This window comes from Corapipo altera, unplaced genomic scaffold (genome assembly GCF_003945725.1).
Source record: "Corapipo altera isolate COAL_440 unplaced genomic scaffold, ASM394572v1 61305, whole genome shotgun sequence".
Classification (NCBI taxonomy): domain Eukaryota; kingdom Metazoa; phylum Chordata; class Aves; order Passeriformes; family Pipridae; genus Corapipo; species Corapipo altera.
The window spans coordinates 3996814-4015144 of record NW_020884909.1 but is presented as its reverse complement, the minus strand read 5'-3'; the positions used below and the strand labels follow the sequence as shown (position 1 = coordinate 4015144).

Genomic DNA, 18331 nt, shown 5'->3' with positions numbered 1-18331 from the left:
CCTTTCTGAAGGAGAAAATCACTGAGGCTATGCCCACAGCCTAAAGCAGTGGGTCTTACAGGAGGTGAATTCCTCCCAATTCCAACATGCCATGGGGATGTACACCTCAATGGTTATATAATTTGCCAGTCTTGCCAGACTCCTGTTTAATTATTTCTGCTTAAAAGTTAGTCACTCTTGCTTGAGGCAATGCTCTGTTTTCTCTTTACAGTTGTGACTACCTTCTGTTTTCTCTCTCTTGCATGCCCCTCTCTTATGCTCCCTGTGGGGACAAAAAGAGCCAATGCAGTCAGGCTGCAGAGGGATGGGAGACCCGACACCGAAAATACCTTGTCCTCAGGGAAGTAAAAAACACCAGAGGCCTTGAACAGGACATGCCCTACAGACTGAGACACTGTAGTAGAGCCACTAGAACACAAGAAGTAGGAGGAACTGCGGTCATTTCACTCTATCCCCCATCATTTGCCTACTGCCTCCTAGCTACAGCGCGGGGAGCATCAGTGCAATTGCAAGAGGGTTACTGGAGGCTGTGTTCCCTGCTGGCTGCCCTGCCCACCGCAGCCAGAGGCAACAGTTTCAAAGAAAGGAGTACTTACGACACTGGCATGCTGCGTGAGGAAAAGGGACTGGATGAAGGCACCAGTTTCCCGCTTCACTCAGCCAGTGAAGCCATGTCAGAACCCACACAGATACGCGATTTTGACGTCTTTGAGGCTTATTAAAAATAAACAGGGTCACTGGGACTCGGAAGAGAGTTGGGAGGTATTACTGGACTACCTCACTCCTGTGTGAGGTATTTAGATCCTAGTATGGTGCCTGTTACTGGCTTCACACAGAAAAGATTCTACGCAGTTGTACCCGGTGCCGATTAAGATGGAAGTGAACAGCTCATTGTGATGAATTCCAAAAGAAGCAAGTAAGTCTTTAGGAAAAAAATGGAAGCGATTAGGGCTTACTAATTAAACTCCTCATACATTCACTCTAGGCAAGTTAGATCACTTGCAAGTAACAAGCAAGGCTCCTTTTTAAGAAAGGAGCCTCAGTAAGTCACTCAGTAATCACAAGTTAAAATACAAACCATAAATACATAAACCATATGATCTAAGCCAACATCCAGGTTGTGGCTCGCTTCTCTTGTTGTGCTGTCATCTGAGAACTCAAACCCTAACATTCCTGCTCTTGCCAAGGTGCGTGGGAGAAGAAAAACACTACACATGCTTTCCCATCTGTAAAATAAAAATAATTTATTCAGATAACCCTTAAGAACTCTCTCAAGAATCTCAGCATATTAATGTACAATTAATGACCACTTCAGAAATCCTGCTTTTGGTGCAAAGCATAAATTTTATGGCAAGTGCCACAAGATGTTTTTTCATTACTTCACAGCAGCCTATGATTAACAAGAAACTTACAAATAAATACTATCAGGACTAAGAACAGCATTTAATTTTTATTTAGCTTTGACAAACTCTGGATTGCTGGGAAACAATCTCTGTCTGATCAGAAACCTTTCTGGCTGAAGTAACACAATTCAGCAGTGTACTTTTAAGTCCTGTAGAAATATTAGTATATCCCACAGAAGATGTGCATGATGATATCACAGCACTCAATAAAAACGATGAGTTGACTTCAGTCTCTGTTGTCTTGGTAACAATATTTAACTGTTTCCAAAATTTAGCTTTAAAACAAGGATACACTGTTGGTTGGTTTTCAGAGATGTCATTACAGGATATTAACTTTCTGGGGAGAGGGACATATTTTCCTCAGGATTCTTGCTTTTTTGTTGGTTTATCTAAGTAAGGAGTGTTGTCTTGTAGAAGATCTTTCCTGGGTATGAGCACTGTAATAGAAAAAAAACCAGTAAGACCATAATCTTATGGAAAATACTATTTTGAAGTTGTTTTTACACTAGCAAACAAAAAATTAGGATCTCATAAGGATCATGAGGATCTGAACTTTGGTTTTATGGTGAGGATCTGAATGAGGATTTGAATTTCTGTTAAGTGTACAAGCAGCATCATGACTTCTACCTAAGAAAAAGTTATGCTAAGATTTTTACCTTCACTTGGTCACAATAACGCCTTCCCATTTTTCCTTTTAAGAGCATTGAAAACTTTAATAGCACTAAGAAGCCATAAAAGAAATGGCAAAGCCTTGCAGTAACTCTTAGCAGGAAAGTGAATGGCAATTTTATCAAGCCTGAGTCATGTTTACTTCAATAGTCTCAAAAATTAATACTGAATTTGACTTAGTCTGCTCCCCCAAGTCCTGGAATCTGATCTGTACTATTTATCCTGTCACAGCTCTTTTAAAGGCCAAGAGGAAAGGAAAGTTATTGCCACTATATTGTCACAGAACTGACTATACTGTCACAGAAGTGCACTGTGTTAGGGTTTGCCTAAATACACACCATTTTAACCCCTTCCTGACACCTCAGTTCTTGCTGTCTAACTTGTCAGAATCAGCTTGTCTTTTTTTCATGAAGTGAAGGTGCTGTGTCATGTGGGATTTGCTCCAGCAGCAAAAACTAAATCACAAACACCTGAAATCATAGCACTGTACTTTGACTACGCCAGGCGGCTGCAAGAGATGCAGTAAACCTGCAAAACTGTGTCTCTGTGTGTGCAATGAGTAACATGCTGTCCAAAGTGCACTGATATCCCTCACCTTCTGAGAAAAAACCTGATTTTCTTGAGGGTATGCTCTTTTTGCATCTAAGTACTGATACTGATGCCATTAATAAATTTCTAAGAGCTTTAAGTAAAATTTCCATTACATTTCTCTTAGATAAAATCAGTAGGAGTATAGGTATGACGAAACATGTGGATCTACATGCCTAGAACAAATACAGAAAAAACCCAGAACTGGATATAAAGCACTGAAAAGCAAAAGTACGAACAAATAAAAATTGAAAGGAGAATTTTAAACCTTCCTTTTCAAAGCTAAGTTTTGAACATACATTGCCAACACACCAAATCAAAATCAGCACATATTGCATGTCTGATATAACACTAAAAAAGTAAGCTCTACTTGTCTCATCTTAATCAGAAATTAAAGCAAAATGAAAAGACTGAGACATTTGTATACTATCGAGTAATGTAACTAAACATTAAAAAAAATCAGAAAAATTGTCTAATATAACTAACAAGCTCCTAATTGAAATTGCCTTCCCTTTAGTAAGAAAACCTCAGCCTATTTTTTTCTCCAAGATTTACTAATGAATCTCAACACGACTGTACACCACTGTGCCTCAAATCCCTTTTAGACAATAGCAGTGCCCTGTGAACTGATTCTGTGACAGCACAATAATTTAATTGCACTAGGGAAGATGTTCCCCCTTGTTTTTTTGTGTTCTCACTATGAGAAGTCTTCAGCTTTTTTTCTTCTGTGGAAGACTTGACACTGGTCTGGACATATCTTCGGGCCTCATCATGACTGTCATTTTAACGTTAAATGCTCTACCAAACCTAGATCTCACAGCTGTTACAAAACTTTACAGACAAAACTAAACAGAAGTGAAAGGAAACAATGTACTCAGGTGAAGATTTTCCCTGTTCTCTACCACACACTTGTGTGCTTTCTCTAGTGTTTGACTGTAAAATAAAAGAACTTCTAAACTAGGAATCAAAATTTCAGAATTGGATAGACTTTGCATCAAGGCCATCATTGTGTCACAGATCTTCCACAGCACAATCTGAACCTGAAATTGCTGGAAAAAGGTTTTGGGAGAGAACACTCAATCCTCAAAAACACTCAAACACTCAAATCCTCAAAAAGCTATTCTATGAACAGTGTACACACTGCACTTGCTAATTCTCCTCAGGCAGCTTCCACCCACTTGGCAGAGCAAGCACCCACACACAGATACTGTGGCTACTACATTTACATACACACTGCATGTGTGTAACTGCATGTAACCTGTACTTGCATGCTGACCTGCTACCCAATTGCTGTCCCTCCTAAGAGTTATAGCTAGTTAAATAGTCATAACTTCTTCCTCTCATTAGGGGCATTAAAAGTAGTCACCGCCTCTTTTCCACCAGCCTCCATATGTCAAAGTATTTGTGTAAGAAACTTTGTACCTTTGAAGCCTCCACCTGTCCCAGGTGGTGACATTAACCAACAGCTTCCATTAAGCTTTTGGGTGAAGAATAACAGACAATTTGTCTCACTATTCCTTTACTTATTTTCACATTCTGTATTTATTTACACAACTACAACATTTTTAAACATCTTTTTAGCATGCACACTGACTTACCTATTTTGTCAGAATCTGTATGAACTGCCTGAATAACGGAAGTTCTGAGAATCAATTCAACATCTGTAGCTATTTTCAGAAGCTAGCAAAAGGAACAAAAAAGGCACAGAAAACACAACAGAGCAATTTAAATTATATGTGATTATTCCTGAAGATATTTTCCATACCAGACAACTATTCAAATAATAAAGCCAGTCAGTTCTATTATTCAGTTAGCTATCTATATGCAGCTTTTGCCTTGGGGATCCTGGAATAATTTACAGATTGATATATAAACTACTCTGATACACAGATGAGAGAAGGAAACTTCAGCTCAGTAACATACAGCAGAATATATAATAAAATTGCAAGCAAACAAGGTAAAATGCAACCACAGAAACAACTAACTAGCTTCCAATGATCAAAGACATTTTGAATGCCTGAATAACATTTGCCCTAGTGAAAGAGCAATCTCATTCTTTTAACACTACTGCTCTTCAAACAAGGAGAAAAAAACAAGGGCAAAACATGACAAGAATTAAGAATACTGAGGTTTCACAGAAAAGCAGTACAAGAACAAGGCACTACCTAAGATTAGCAGAGGCATTAGTATTTGGCAAAAGGCCTGGAATTCCTTCCCTCATTAAGACGATAAGCTGAAGCACCCTTGCTAGTTGTTTTGCTGCACCATTAAGAGAACTTAACGCTTGTTTGCATGATACTTGTGTAAGAAACAAATGAAATTGCACAAGTGAGACACTTTAGGAGACATGCTTATACTAGAAAGTAGTGTGAACCAACAGAAGAGGATCCCTGCAAAGGTTAGAGCTCAAGACTTGACATCTACACTGCACTTCTCCTCATGCCTTTCCCTTTTAAGGGTTTGGAGCAGGTATCCTTCAGATCTCCCTACTGAAAGGCCAGTAGCAGCCAGGCTGCATGCTCCTGAAGCACACCTTCCCCTTCAGACTGATCTCAAAGGAATTTCTGCCATTTGCTCTGTCATTGCTTTACAAAGCAAGACACATCACAGGAAGTGGAGATAACCAAGGTAACTTCAGAAGTGCAGTCCGGATCTGAACTAAAACCACTGCACTGGATTCAGCTACCATGTCTCACATTCTCATACTGCACACAGTTACTTTGATCTCCCTAAGATCACTGCACACTTGGTATGTACAAGTATGTACTTGATGTCATACTAGAATACGCTGCAGCTTTCTATTCCGGCAGACTAATGCACATTTGGATCTTCAATATTGAATTTTTTAGCTGCTGTCCAAAGCAGAAAGCTAACAGCACCGTGTTTATGCAAGCAAGGGCCCAAACTCTCCCAAGTCCTGTATATCATTCGATTCAGTTCTCCTGCAACCAAGTCTTTTCAGTGTGTGTATAAAAATATATATATGTATGTATATATAATAAATCTGACAGCTTCTGTGATGTTCTACGAGTGCGCAGTTGGGATGAAAGCCTAGCATTTCTCTGACTGACACATTTAATCAAGTATCAACTAACCCACTTTAAAAAGTTACATGTGTGTTTTGTAGGTTGCCAATTCTAAAAAACACAGATTTAAAAATTACAGCAAGTATTTTTCCTGAACATCTATTAAAAAAAACCCAACCCAAACCACATAGCTGAGCTGATCAGATACTGGGAACACAAACACAGGGTATTACTACTGGAAGCTGACAACAAGCAGAGATGCAGAAAGTCCTAACTAAATGGTCAGGACTATTTTTGTTACTGTCCAGTGGCTGGTATGAGGAAAAGGTTTATTTCTGCAAGGGATGAATGGAGGCACTTTTGTCCAACCCGTGCCCAGTGACAATGTAAATACAATCTGTTAAAAGGCTGAATTACAAGGACTAAGTTAGTCAGTCTGTATAGATGTTAAGAACTAAAATCACCTAAAATACAGAAGTTTCATATCATGCCTCAGTTAAGTTTTAGAAAAATGACTCAGTAAAAAGTGTAAAGAGGGTAATTGAGCAAAGGTAACTAACTTAGTTAACAGAATGTTCTGCTTTTAATGCACCATGGGGAATGAAGAAGCAAAAAATCCCTGTGGTATAATTAATACCTCTATACTACAGTCTGTCATAATAATTTTGCTGGTTTTTGCCTCCCACAAAAGATGCTGACTCATTTGTGATCTGCCAGTAACTGAGCAGATTATTTAATTTCTCTGTATCCTTCTGTGCTTGTCTACACAATGGCCAGGTAAACTCAAGTGACCACAGCTCAGAAAGATGTTAGAGCAAAGTACAAAATATTTATATGAAAATAGCAATTGTAAACATTTTCCCCATAAGTTTATTACAAACATCAAAATAATCATGTTGAACTGTCAGAAGACACTTTCTGCTTATGCATTTTTGTATGTGCAAAAATTCTCATTGATACCATTAGAAGTATTTATATATTTATAAACAGAGATCCATGCAGCAGCTTTTTCAAACTAAGCTGGCTCTCATGACGTCCCAATGTACCTCCACTGATTTAAGGATTCTTTAAATAAAAAGGTCATTTATAAGTATTCTTCCTCAAATTGGAAAAAAAAAAAAGAAAACAAGCACCTCATTTATCTTCTCCTCAGATGTCTCATCTTTGTTATTTCTGAATTCTTCATTTATCTTTTGTCTTGCAGCTAAATAAAGGAAACAAAAAAACCAAAGAGTGAACAAAAATCGTATCCTGTGCTTTTCATTGCCTCAAAGCTCACAATCTTAATTCATATATTCCACCTTCCTGTGACACTCTGCTTGAAGTATTTCAATGTCAGATTTCCTTGCAATTCATGTGATGTCATATTTTAAGTCGATTGGTATAGGAATAAAATCAGATTCCCTGTCTAGCATTCTGAACTATGTACAGAAGTTTGTTTACTTAAAAAACCAGCACTTATCCCTTGAGGAGAAACCATACACAGACAACTAATTCAAATGTTCAGTACAGTTAAACATGCTTTGGCTGGACTGAAGAGAGGAAGTTTAAAAATAAAAGAAAAAGAAAAAAAAAATTCCCAGGAAGATTAGCAGGGTTCAAAAAAAGAGATATTTCCCTTACAAAATACGGCTTGAGTGCTTGAATCTAATAACCATTTTTTTGTTTCAAATTAAAGGATCTCTGGTTACTTATTACAAGTTCTCCCAACAATTACTTAAAAATATGGAAGGGAATGACGTAAGGAAAAATTATGTTAGGAATTCTCTGTGTATTTGGAGAAGAAAGGTCCACGGAAATATGGGTAAGCACACACCAAACAAGCATCTCACCTTCAAGGGCTCTGGTATCATTTTTAAAAACTTCTTGCCGTGTTCGGTGTAGCAACTTAAAAAGCTTCAAAACCTGCCAATACAACAACAATAGAATTAACAATTAACTTTTTTGCTGAGCAGGATTCTCAGGTAAAATTAACATGTTACAACTAAAAATGTTTCGGCTGAAAATTCATGTCATTTCCATTTAATAGAGAATTAAACAGAATCAAATCAATATCTAAGATATTTTACTTCAATTCCTCATAAAAAAAAAACTTGCAGCCAAACTAGATGTGACAAAATCAAAATCCCAGACATTTCAAGTTCTGGACATTTCAATCTAAGATGTTGGCATTGCATTCCTAAGTAATTATTTGGCACGATAGGCATATAATCCTGAATATACACGGACACAAACATATTTATTGTGCTGATGTCAAATAAAGCCAACAGAATTGGAATAACACTAAATGTCAAGTTACTTGAAGGTACTATCAAGGGTACCTCAGTGGATATTTTCCAATTATTGAAAAAGGTAGAAATAGAGATAACTATAGTATTCTTACACTTACAAACCAATTTGAGAAAAGTGACTTTCAAAAGGATCTGAAACTGTGCATTAACTAATTCAACAATTATTTTCCATGACTCTGTGCGATACCTGGGCATAATTTTCTACAGGTGGTGTAGTAGAACCAACACAAGGCAAAGCCCTTCCTTTAAATACAACTGCCAGGTCAGCAAACAAAAACTTCAGTAAAAGCAAACACTCAAAAAATTAGGACTTAAACGTAGAGAAGACACACCTCAATATGTATGAAAAGCAAAACCCCTGAGAATCACAGCTCACAAACACGTGGTTTTGGCTGTTCACTCATACAGACTACAAGAAATTACAGAAATCCTCAAGTCCTTATGAGACTTTTTCGGTGTTTGTCAGAGACTGAAAAGAATCTCTGACAAGCACCAAAAAAACCCACCTAATCTTGATAACAAGATACCTTTTGAGGCTCTTTCTAGTACTTCCTAGCATGTTTTCGCATCTCTAGAAGGCACAATCCAGGTACTTCATAATAATATTAAATTGTTTTCTCACAATTAGTATTCCAAAAATTTCTTAGAAGGATATGGAGGAAATGCAGGGCTGTAACTGTGAAACGACCACCTCCTTTATTGGTATGTTCTGTATCTGAGCTGGAGAGGCAAACAAGACTGTCCTCTAAAAGTAAAAAGCAAATAAAAACATCGTGGCAGGGCCCTGACAAAAGTGTTGTCTCTGCTTTAAGTCTGCCGATGACAGAAATGGTGATCTTCTCTGAAAGCTACTGTTTTCAACTGATGTCAACACATTTTTAGATTTTCAAGCTAAATTCTCATCCTTCACTCAGCTTGTCACTTGGCCACACCTTGAGAGAATTCATTCAGAAGTGTGCACACACAGAAAGACAGCTTTCAGGAAAAGGAAAAAGACATAAACCGGTAAGTACATGCAACTTTCCAGTTCAGTGCTGCTTCTTCAACCTGCTCAACTTTAGTGCTACCAAGGGACAACTACAAATCTCACCTCACCATGTGGATTAGGCCACATCACAACTTTTAGTGTAAGGTGATTCAGCATGCTGAGAAGTATATGCAACTGCATAACAGATCTTTCTGGAAAGAGGGCAAATTAGTGCATTGTCAATTGTCTCATGAATGTTCAAGTGAAAAACCTTTTGTCACTTTCACAAGAATTAGTATGAGACTTCACAATCAGTTAAATCAATCTCAGCAGAAACATATAAAAAAAGAACAGTGAGACTGCTAACTCCTTTTCAGCTTCTGGGTGCTTAATAATTAGCAGCTGAACAGAACCATGTTGCCCTTAATAGCAACGTTCCACAGATGGGTTAATCTGTGGAAAGTAAACTCACAGAATTAGAACGCAGCAAATAAATATTTTGCTTTGTAGATGTATTTTAACACATTCAACTACATTCCTTCAGGACATTCTGAAATATTTCTACCCCATAATCTTCTCACCATCTTTGTAAATACTGAATAAATACTACCAGTCGTTTTGTGTTGAAGATACATAAGGTGAAACTTGGGAGTCTTTTATGGTTTTTTTAAACCCCCTGATGAGCAATTTTCAGGCACCTTCTCACCCTCATAGCAGTTTACAGCTTCCTCACAAGGGGAAGAGGACGGGCAGGCACTGATCTCTTCTCTATGGTGACCAGAGACAGGTACCCAGGGAATGGTCTGAAACTGTGTCAGGGCAGGTTTAGGTTGGATATTAGAAAAAGGTTCTTCCCCCAGAGGGTGGTTGGGCACTGACCAGGCTCCCCAGGGCAGTGGGCACAGCACCAAGGTTGCCAGAGTTCAAGAAGCATTTGGACAATAGTCTCAGGCACATTATGGGACTCTCTGGGAGGCTCCTGTGCAGGGCTAAGGGTTGGAATCGATCATCCCTGTGGATCCCTTCCAACTGGGCATACTCTTACTCTGTTTCTGCACATCCCTCCTGGGCAGTTTTCACCACCCCAGCCACAGAGCAGTTGCACTGGATGACCGTGATCAAGATACCTTAATGCAGACTCCTCTGACCTCACCAGCCCCCCACTCAAACACAGAACTCCCCAAACACCTCACTGCATCAGCGCTCCCAAACCAGGCTTCGGAACTGTGATATATAAATAATTGTGATTCGTGAAACAAATGGGTGATTACATCAAAATAAAACAAACGGATTGTAAAACTTAATTACACACCCATAAAGAAATAAAACAGACCCTTACAAGGTCAAGAGGCCTAAAACCTCCTTACTATCCTAAGAATAAAATATAGCAGAACTTTAAATCTTTAGGCGCCTGTTCGTCCAAGAATGCATGAATTATGACTGGTTGTAGAGATAACCCTTTTAGCTTTAGCTGTAAGAAAACCCATATATTAGATACTTAGCAAAAACCTGTAGAATGTATATGCATATGATCTAATTAATATGCATGAAGTAGCTAAGATAAATATTAAATGTACCCTGTAGTAGGGGTGTGCAGATTTGGGAAACTGGTCCCATTTCTGTCACCCAGCCGGCTGCTTGCTTTTACCATATAATAAACTATTATTCGAAACTTACAGAAACTCGAGACTTTGTTTATCACAGGAACGCTGCTGAAAAAGGTGCTCTCGATCCTGACACTACCATACACCGCGCATACGGAAAGTTTAAATATTTCTTCACTCTTCGCTTTTCTTCACCTTACCCTCACGAGTCGTGCTTTCCACGCATTTTAACCTCCGCTTATCCTGCCTCCATTCCATTTCCCACAGCGGCCTTCGCGTGGAAACCCCCTCCCTTCCTTTCCCCTAGCTTCGCGTCCTCCTCGTCCTGACAGCCTTATCTCTTTCGACTCCCACAAAGGCCGCAGAGCTCCAACCCGCCCGGAGAACTCCCGTGAGTACAGAACGTGTGTGTGACTCGCCTGCCCGCGGCTCCCCATGGCGGCCGCCGTCCGCGGGGACGGGCCGGACCCGGCCCGGGAAGGGAGCGGGGAAGTGACGGAGCGGGGAAGAAGTGACGATGCTGGGAAGTGACGATCCGGGAGGACCGATCCTGGAGGGGACGATCCCGGACGTGCCGTGCCGGGTGCTGCTGCCGCCCGTGCGGTTGTTGGATATCTCCTGTGAGGGAGACTCCACCACCCCTCTGTGGGCCGTCGGTTCCAGTGCTCGCTCACACGCGCAGTGAAGGTGTTCTTCCTCATCTTCAGGTCGAGCTCGCCGCGCATCAGTTTCTGCCCCTTGCCACTTGTCCTGTACCGTGGCACCACCAAGAAGAGCCTGGCTCCATCCTCTTGGCACCCCTGCTTTAGGTGTTTATGCACATGGATGAGATCCCCTCTCAGTTGTCTCTTCTCGAGGCTGAACAGGCCCAGCTCCCTCAGCCTTTCCTCATAAGAGGGATGCTCCAGTCCCCCTAGCCTCCCTCGTTGCCCTCCGCTGGACCCGTCCCAGGAGCTCCATGTCCCTCTTGTCCTGAGGAGCCCAGAACTGGACACAGCACTCCAGATGTGGCACCACTGGGACTGAGTAGAAGGGCAGGGTCACCTCACGTGGCCTCCTGGCAATGCCCTTCCCGATGCACCCCAGGACACCACCTTATGTGACTCTCGGGGAAGCTCCTGTGCAGGGCTAAGGGTTGGAATCAATCAAATCAATCATCCTTGTGGGGTGCCTTCTCCTTTCCCAGACTATTTTTTTCACCTTTACAGAAGGAAAATTGTGGCTGCAGCTCCTTGTTTCTGCGCTTATCAGTGGTATCTCAGGATGTTTCTGGTTCCTAGGTCCCCAGCTGTCCTTAGAAGGGGCCAGCTGCACTTTCCAAGGACACTTTTGGTTCCCAGGATCACAGCTCCCAAGCTGGCAGGCTTTTTTCTCTGCTGGTGTTTTCCAACAGGCATTTTCTTTTGTTCAGTCATTTTCCCTTTCTAGTCAGGTCAGTTTCTCGGCTGCTCACATCAAGCTCCCCACAGCCCTGCCCTGCCTCAGGGACCAACCCAGCCTTGGCCCAATCATACCATGGCCACGTCCAGTACTTGTATAAAACTCAATTGCCATTCTCTAGAAAAACAAACAAGCTTATATTTCAATAACACCTCACCCAGCATTAGCTAAAAGCAGCATAAAGATTTTCTGTGTAATCAGCTTCACTGCTCACTAGATCTCTGGCTTCAATACCTAGCCTGTTTAATTGTTTAATTGCAATTACATTGGAAGATAATGGAAAAAGCGGAACACTAAACTATTACTCAATAATTTTCATATCATTATTAGTTATTTATGAGTTATTAATACTTAATCATAAGCATTTATTAAATACTTATCTTGGACATAATACTTATCTTGGACATAAGCATTTATTAAATACTATCTTGGCCCCATAAAGAAACTCATTCTGTTAGCAGGAGAATGTTTATTCATAGATTTATTTTCAGGAATAATTACTGGGAATAAATGAATTAAACTCTTTGAAAAGACCTTGTTTTATTTCAAATAGTATAACATTTGCCATTTACATGGTGAGACAAAAATATATGTTGAAGTCAACTATATGAAATAAATGCTTTTTGCTTTCTCAAACTTCTAGAATTGTCTTTTGTGTTTTCTCTTAGCATAGAAATATGCTTTCTAGACTGATTCCACTGCAGCCTTTGGAACTACTTAAAGTACACTAGCATGTGCAAATGGATCCTGAACAAGTATTTATGTTTTTAACTTTTTAATCTGTCTAGTTAGTAATATCAGATCTGTTCTTTCACAAAGTACGTTTAATTCCTGAGAAAATAAAGGAAAAAAATTAATCATATATTTACTGAATAACCACGGTTAGGCAACAATATAAATCAAAGCAATTTGTCCTGGAAGCACCAATTCCATCTTTGTTTTAGTTGTCATAAAGCTCCAATACCATCTGTAGGACAGACACATGTCAAAATATCCTCGTCCAAAACTACCAGCTGAGGAACAGAGTATCATCCCAGTGTTTAACGTGCTTTACCAGAGCTTTGTTTAGGGTATCTCAGACTATTTCAGAGTTACTACCAGAAATATTTGACAAATTCTGCTCTTTTTGTAACAAGTTCAGGTAATCAAATGTGGAACCATATTAGGTTTAATCCACTTAGCAGTGTTTATCCGCTGCCTCTCTCCAGAATGCTTTCCTGGGAGACTTGTGTCAAGAGGCAACTGTATGTAAATGTCTATGTTAAAACCTTCCTAGACAAAGCTTGAGGGAAATCAATCTTATTTTATCTGTGAAGTTCAGAATATCATACAACCATGGAATGGTCTGGATTGGAAGGGATCTTAAAGATCATCTAGTTCCAACCCCTCTGCCATGAGGAGGGACACTTTTCACTAAACCAGTTTGCTCAGAGCCCTCTCCAGCCTGGCCTTGAACACTTCCAGGGATGGGGCAACCACAGCTTCTCTGGGCAACCTGTTCTGATGCCTCACCACTCTCACAGTAAAGAATTTCTTCCTAATATCCAATTTAAACCTGCAATCTTACAGTTTGAGGCCATGAAGCAGCACCGTGAACTTGGTCTCGTTAAACCACACGAAAAGGAAACTTTGTTTTTGCTCTTATTTTTTTTTTTCCCTACTGCCCTTTCATTTCTCCTATTTCATGACTGCTGTCATGTCTATAGAAAAAGCATTTACGACTAGATGTATAGCTGTGCAACATTATGTTGTCCTCTGTAACTTACTAGTCATATTGATTAGCCTGTTTCATGGTCAGGAAATTACTGATGTGCAGTAGGGCTCGCACATTAAACTGCTGCTCTGCGAGAACCATCCCGGCAGCACCCGAAACCCGCCAACTTGTACGGAAAAGCCTAGCGGCAGCCCTGCCCAGAGCAGTCTGCAAGGGGAAGTCCCAAGAAGTCACACAGACACTGGGGTTGGGTTTGACAAGCAGTATTTCTCGCTACAGCAGCCTCTCCTGCCAGCGCACTAACTCCGCAGACGCGTTTCACTTCACAGCTCTGATCCCTCCGCGGCAGCCGCCGACAACCGCGCCCGGGGATCCCTCCGCGCCCAGCGGGTCAGCCGGGAGAGGAAGGGGGGGCGCGCCAGCTCGGTGGGCGGTGACGGGCGGGAAGAAAGACAGGCGAAGCGACCAATCGGCGAGGCGGGCGCGGCCGGCGGCGCAGCGGCGGCCCAATGAGCGCGGCGGGGGCGTGGCCGCGGGGGGCGTGCGCGGTGAGGGCCGGCGGGAGCCGCGCGGGAGCGGCCGCCATGGCGGACGAGATCAGCAAAGCGCAGGCGGCGCGGCCCGGCGGGGACACCATCTTCGGGAAGATCATCCGCAAGGAGATCCCCGCCAACATCATCTACGAGGACGAGCAGGTGCGCGGCCGCCACCCCTCCCGGCCCCCTCCCCTTCTCCCGGGGGCGCGGGGGTGCCCTGGAGGCGCTCGGGAGCTCCGTCGGGCTCCCGGCCAGGGGACCAGGGTTCTCACGGCTGGCGTGGGACAGCAGCCGCGAAACCTGAACCACCCGCAGGCAGTCTCCGTGCGGGCTCCGGGCAGTGCGCCGTAACTGGGTTGCTTTAACTTGTCCCTCGTAGCCTCACAGAGGTTATGCAGCTCCGCCCGCCAGGCCTTGGCTGCGAACCCCTGGGAGGGGTTGTTAGAGGGAAAATTTAAAGAGAATTGGAGCTTTTCAAGCTCTTATTAAATTAAATAGCACTGCAGGCAGCAAAAGTCGGTTCCAGCGGTGAGGTGGGACTGGTAGTATTCAGCGATGCTGGTGCATCACAGCGTGTTAGAGGCTAAATGAAATAATCAGTGCAGCGACTGTCTCCAAGCTGTAAGCTAACTAGTATTCAATGTAAACACCCCTGCCCCCTTTCCCTCCCCTTCACATTGAAATGCAGGAGGCGTCATTAACAGGGGTCTTTTGCTTTTTGCTTTTGAAGTGAGGGGTTGTTGTCAGTGTGGAATGCAGGCTCGCTGAGGATGTCAGATCCATATGCTTGGGAGAGTCGATACGGAAACGTAGCAGTTGCCCTCTTCTCTCAAGAATATTGGAAATCTTCACTGCCTTCTGAAAATCACGCTTATGTTACTGCTCTGTGTTTGTGTGAGGGTGTGCATTCTTTCTTCACCTGGGTCAAAGAGGTTTTTTCTTCAGCTGCCGTGGCTACCGCAGAGTAACCAGAGCACTCTTTGATTGACTTAGAGCATATAACCCACTCTTGACAGCCGTTAGTCCACAATATTTTCTGGAATAGTAATTACCTTCAGTGCCTTGGTTGATTTTTACCTTAACCTGAACAGAAATGTAGAATTTCTTTTAGAGTTCATTTGAATAATGGGGTATCTTTTAATTAATTGTCTTGACTCCATCAAGGTCTTTTTAAATATGGCTGGAAATGTTAAAAGGAGAAGGGTGAAGAAGTCTTTTAATCATTAATTGACATGCAGAGAAAAGGGCATACCAAAAAGTACAAAGTCTCTGTGAAATTATGCTTTATCACTGTTGTTCCAGTCGAATCTAAACTTGCTGAACTGAAGATTGGTTTACCATGCACTCCTGGACTTCCTGTGATTGTGCTTTTTGCTCAATATTGCTTCTGCTTTTTGTCCCAAAGAAAAGTATTTACTGCTGGTCTTCTGCTCTTTAAATTCTTTGACACAGTTTGACCATTTACATTCTGCCTCTGCATAGGCCACGTGTAATAGAAAAACTGCTTACAAAGTGATCAACTCCAAGTAAGATTTGCTTAATTGTGTGCAAATTAGTTTTGTTGATCGATTATTTGCTTCCTGTCCTTCTCTGTTTGGGAGAGGCGAGCGGTTCCTCAGAGATTCAAAACTGGGTAGTATCTTCTTAAATAGAAATGAAAGTATCCAGGAAATAAATATTTTGAAGAGTCTGTGTGTTGGTTTTTGTGACATAACCAATGTTACATGTGAAGGGTAAGTAAGAGGTGTCCTTGGACAGATGATGGCAGAGCACATGCTGCAGCTCTGCAGATTGTCCTGGTTGCAGTAGCAAGACCCAGTTCTGTGGTTGGCCATTTGTACAGAGACATAGCTTCTTTTTATCTTTCTTTGCTTTCTCTTTTATTTCTCTTACCTATTGGCAAATTCCTAGTTTGAGGTTTATTTGATATTGTTAGGTGCTGCTTTCAGTTTCTGATTGGTAGTAATTTTGGTATTTGCATAACTTTAGTTGAGAGTCAACTATTCACTGCTGATAGTTGTTCATATTTCGAAAGTGATGCCTGTCCCTCGTTGTGGGAATGTCTGAAATAGAGCCATTCTTAATGCATTACTCCGAAATCTTTTTCTGAAATACTTGGTGCTGTTGAGAACAGAAGTGTAATATGGCCTCAAATCACATAACTTCAGGTTCTTTGGAATTGCCTTGCTGTCTTTTGACCAAAGCAATATTCAGACATAACTGGAAGATGATTAACAACTGTTTGCCATTCATTTTATTAAAAATGGTGTTAATAAAAATTTGAAGTAAGCATAAATATACTTTCTGTAGGCACGCCAATAGCTCTATTAGGTGTTATGCATATGTTGATATAATAAATCAGGTACCTGATTGCATTTAACCTTGCTGAGAAGACTGTAGCTTTTAAATGGAATAGCACATTTTTTTTCCGTGCCAGCACATCTTAGTAAGTAGTGTTTTGTGTTTAGAAATTAGACTATGTAGAATAATAAAACACTCAAGAAAAATCAGCGTCTCTGCTTATGTTTGGGTTATCTGATAGTCTGCATATGTGTGTATTTAGGAGAGCATATTGGTTTACTGAAACTCTTACCTTTCTCTGAGACTAATCATATTTTAATTGTTTGCTGTTCCTGCAGTGCCTCGCATTCCATGATATTTCACCTCAAGCTCCAACACATTTCCTAGTGATTCCTAAGAAGCCAATTGTCAGATTGTCTGAAGCAGAAGACTCTGATGAATCTGTAAGTACTCTAGAAGCTTCCTCTACACAAAGCCATGCCTCTAATTACTTCACAATGTAGTAGGCTCTCCCCCTTTTCCTCTTGACATATCAAAGAGACAGAGTAGTTTTGTGATACTATAATCCTTGTTCCCTAACTTAGAATGATAATGGAGTTAAAGTTTTCCAGTAAAATTAGTCATAGAAAGAAAAAAGATTTCTGTGTGTGTATTTGCCATGCAAAATGAATTGGTATTTGTTATGTTATACTCTTGATGTCTGTTTTCATGGTTTACAGGCAGTAGTGCTTTGGGGTTTTTAGCAGGTCAGAGGTGAAGAGAAGGAAAGTTAGCTGAGAGGTGCTGAATATTTCATTTGTAACTATAAACATCAAGCTTAAAGATTTTGCAAAGCTTTACATGGTAAGATAAAGTTTCTTTTCCACCAGAATTATATATGTTGTCCGAAGCAGTAATGGGGGCTTTAGCCATAATTTGGCTTCTGTGACACTTTTGTAGTCTGTTTCAACCTGGCTTGAAAAAAATTCGTAGCTCTATTTCCCCCCTATATTTTGCATAGTAAGTCTTTATAGTTGTTCTTGGAAAATGTCAGTTGCAGTCAGACAACAGTTTGAAGAGCAGTGGCTGAATTTCCGAGAATTATTGATTCTCTGCTCTTATTCCTTCCCTCCCTGCCCTTTTTTTCCCCTTTTTATGTGTTTTCTGGTTGTTGTTTTGTTTTGTTTTTTTTTTTTTTCCTTTTTTTTTTTTCTCTTTCTTTCTCTTGCAGCTTCTTGGGCATTTAATGATTGTTGGCAAGAAGTGTGCTGCTAACCTGGGCCTGACCAATGGATTCCGGATGGTTGTGAATGAAGGGCCTGAGGGTGGGCAGTCTGTCTATCACGTACACCTCCATGTTCTGGGTGGCCGTCAGTTGGGCTGGCCTCCTGGCTAAGATCTTTAACACCACGAGAGCTAACTGCATGCATACAAGTTACCACCGAACAGATTTAATGTGTTATCCATCAGTCTAGCCACTGTTAGTGTTTTTTTTTTTTTTTTTTTTAATGTGTGTCTACAGAGGGTGTTAAATGCTCTGACCAACATTCGCACAATAAAATTTAAGCATGTGGGAATCGTCTCTGTCTGGTGTGCCTTAATTTCGGGGACAGTTCTGCGAGGTGAAAGGATGTTCTCTGGCATTTAAGGTTTTGATCTGCTAACAGATCTTCTGTAGGTAGTGATTTGCCGTGGCATTTGAAACCTGGAGGTGCAGCTGAACTGCTTAGCAGGCTTTCATGTCTCTTGGGAAGAAAACTTGAAAGCTTTTTGAGTGTGGTGTGTAAATATTCATAAAGCCAGTGTAGGCTGC

The 18331-nt window shown here is 41.1% G+C and overlaps 2 protein-coding genes across 3 annotated transcripts; one reads left to right on the top strand and one right to left on the bottom strand.

The window, feature by feature from the left end:
* Nucleotides 1-1225: 1225 nt before the first annotated feature.
* Nucleotides 1226-11288, bottom strand: LYRM7 (LYR motif containing 7). 2 transcript variants are annotated; one of them, XM_027653126.1, is made up of 6 exons: nucleotides 10749-10961; nucleotides 8165-8259; nucleotides 7519-7591; nucleotides 6820-6890; nucleotides 4259-4340; nucleotides 1226-1840 (listed from the first exon to the last, which is right to left on the bottom strand). In XM_027653126.1, the coding sequence occupies exons 1-6, from the start codon at nucleotides 10804-10806 to the stop codon at nucleotides 1764-1766; spliced, it is 456 nt and encodes a 151-aa protein (XP_027508927.1). In that variant the 5' UTR covers nucleotides 10807-10961; the 3' UTR covers nucleotides 1226-1763. The 2 variants fall into 2 exon arrangements, with proteins under 2 accessions (XP_027508927.1, XP_027508926.1); XM_027653125.1 differs by lacking the exons at nucleotides 8165-8259; nucleotides 10749-10961 and adding an exon at nucleotides 10968-11288.
* Nucleotides 11289-14228: 2940 nt separating this feature from the next.
* HINT1 (histidine triad nucleotide binding protein 1) lies at nucleotides 14229-18097 on the top strand. Its single transcript, XM_027653121.1, has 3 exons — nucleotides 14229-14397; nucleotides 16878-16982; nucleotides 17750-18097. The coding sequence occupies exons 1-3, from the start codon at nucleotides 14287-14289 to the stop codon at nucleotides 17912-17914; spliced, it is 381 nt and encodes a 126-aa protein (XP_027508922.1). The 5' UTR covers nucleotides 14229-14286; the 3' UTR covers nucleotides 17915-18097.
* Nucleotides 18098-18331: the final 234 nt, after the last annotated feature.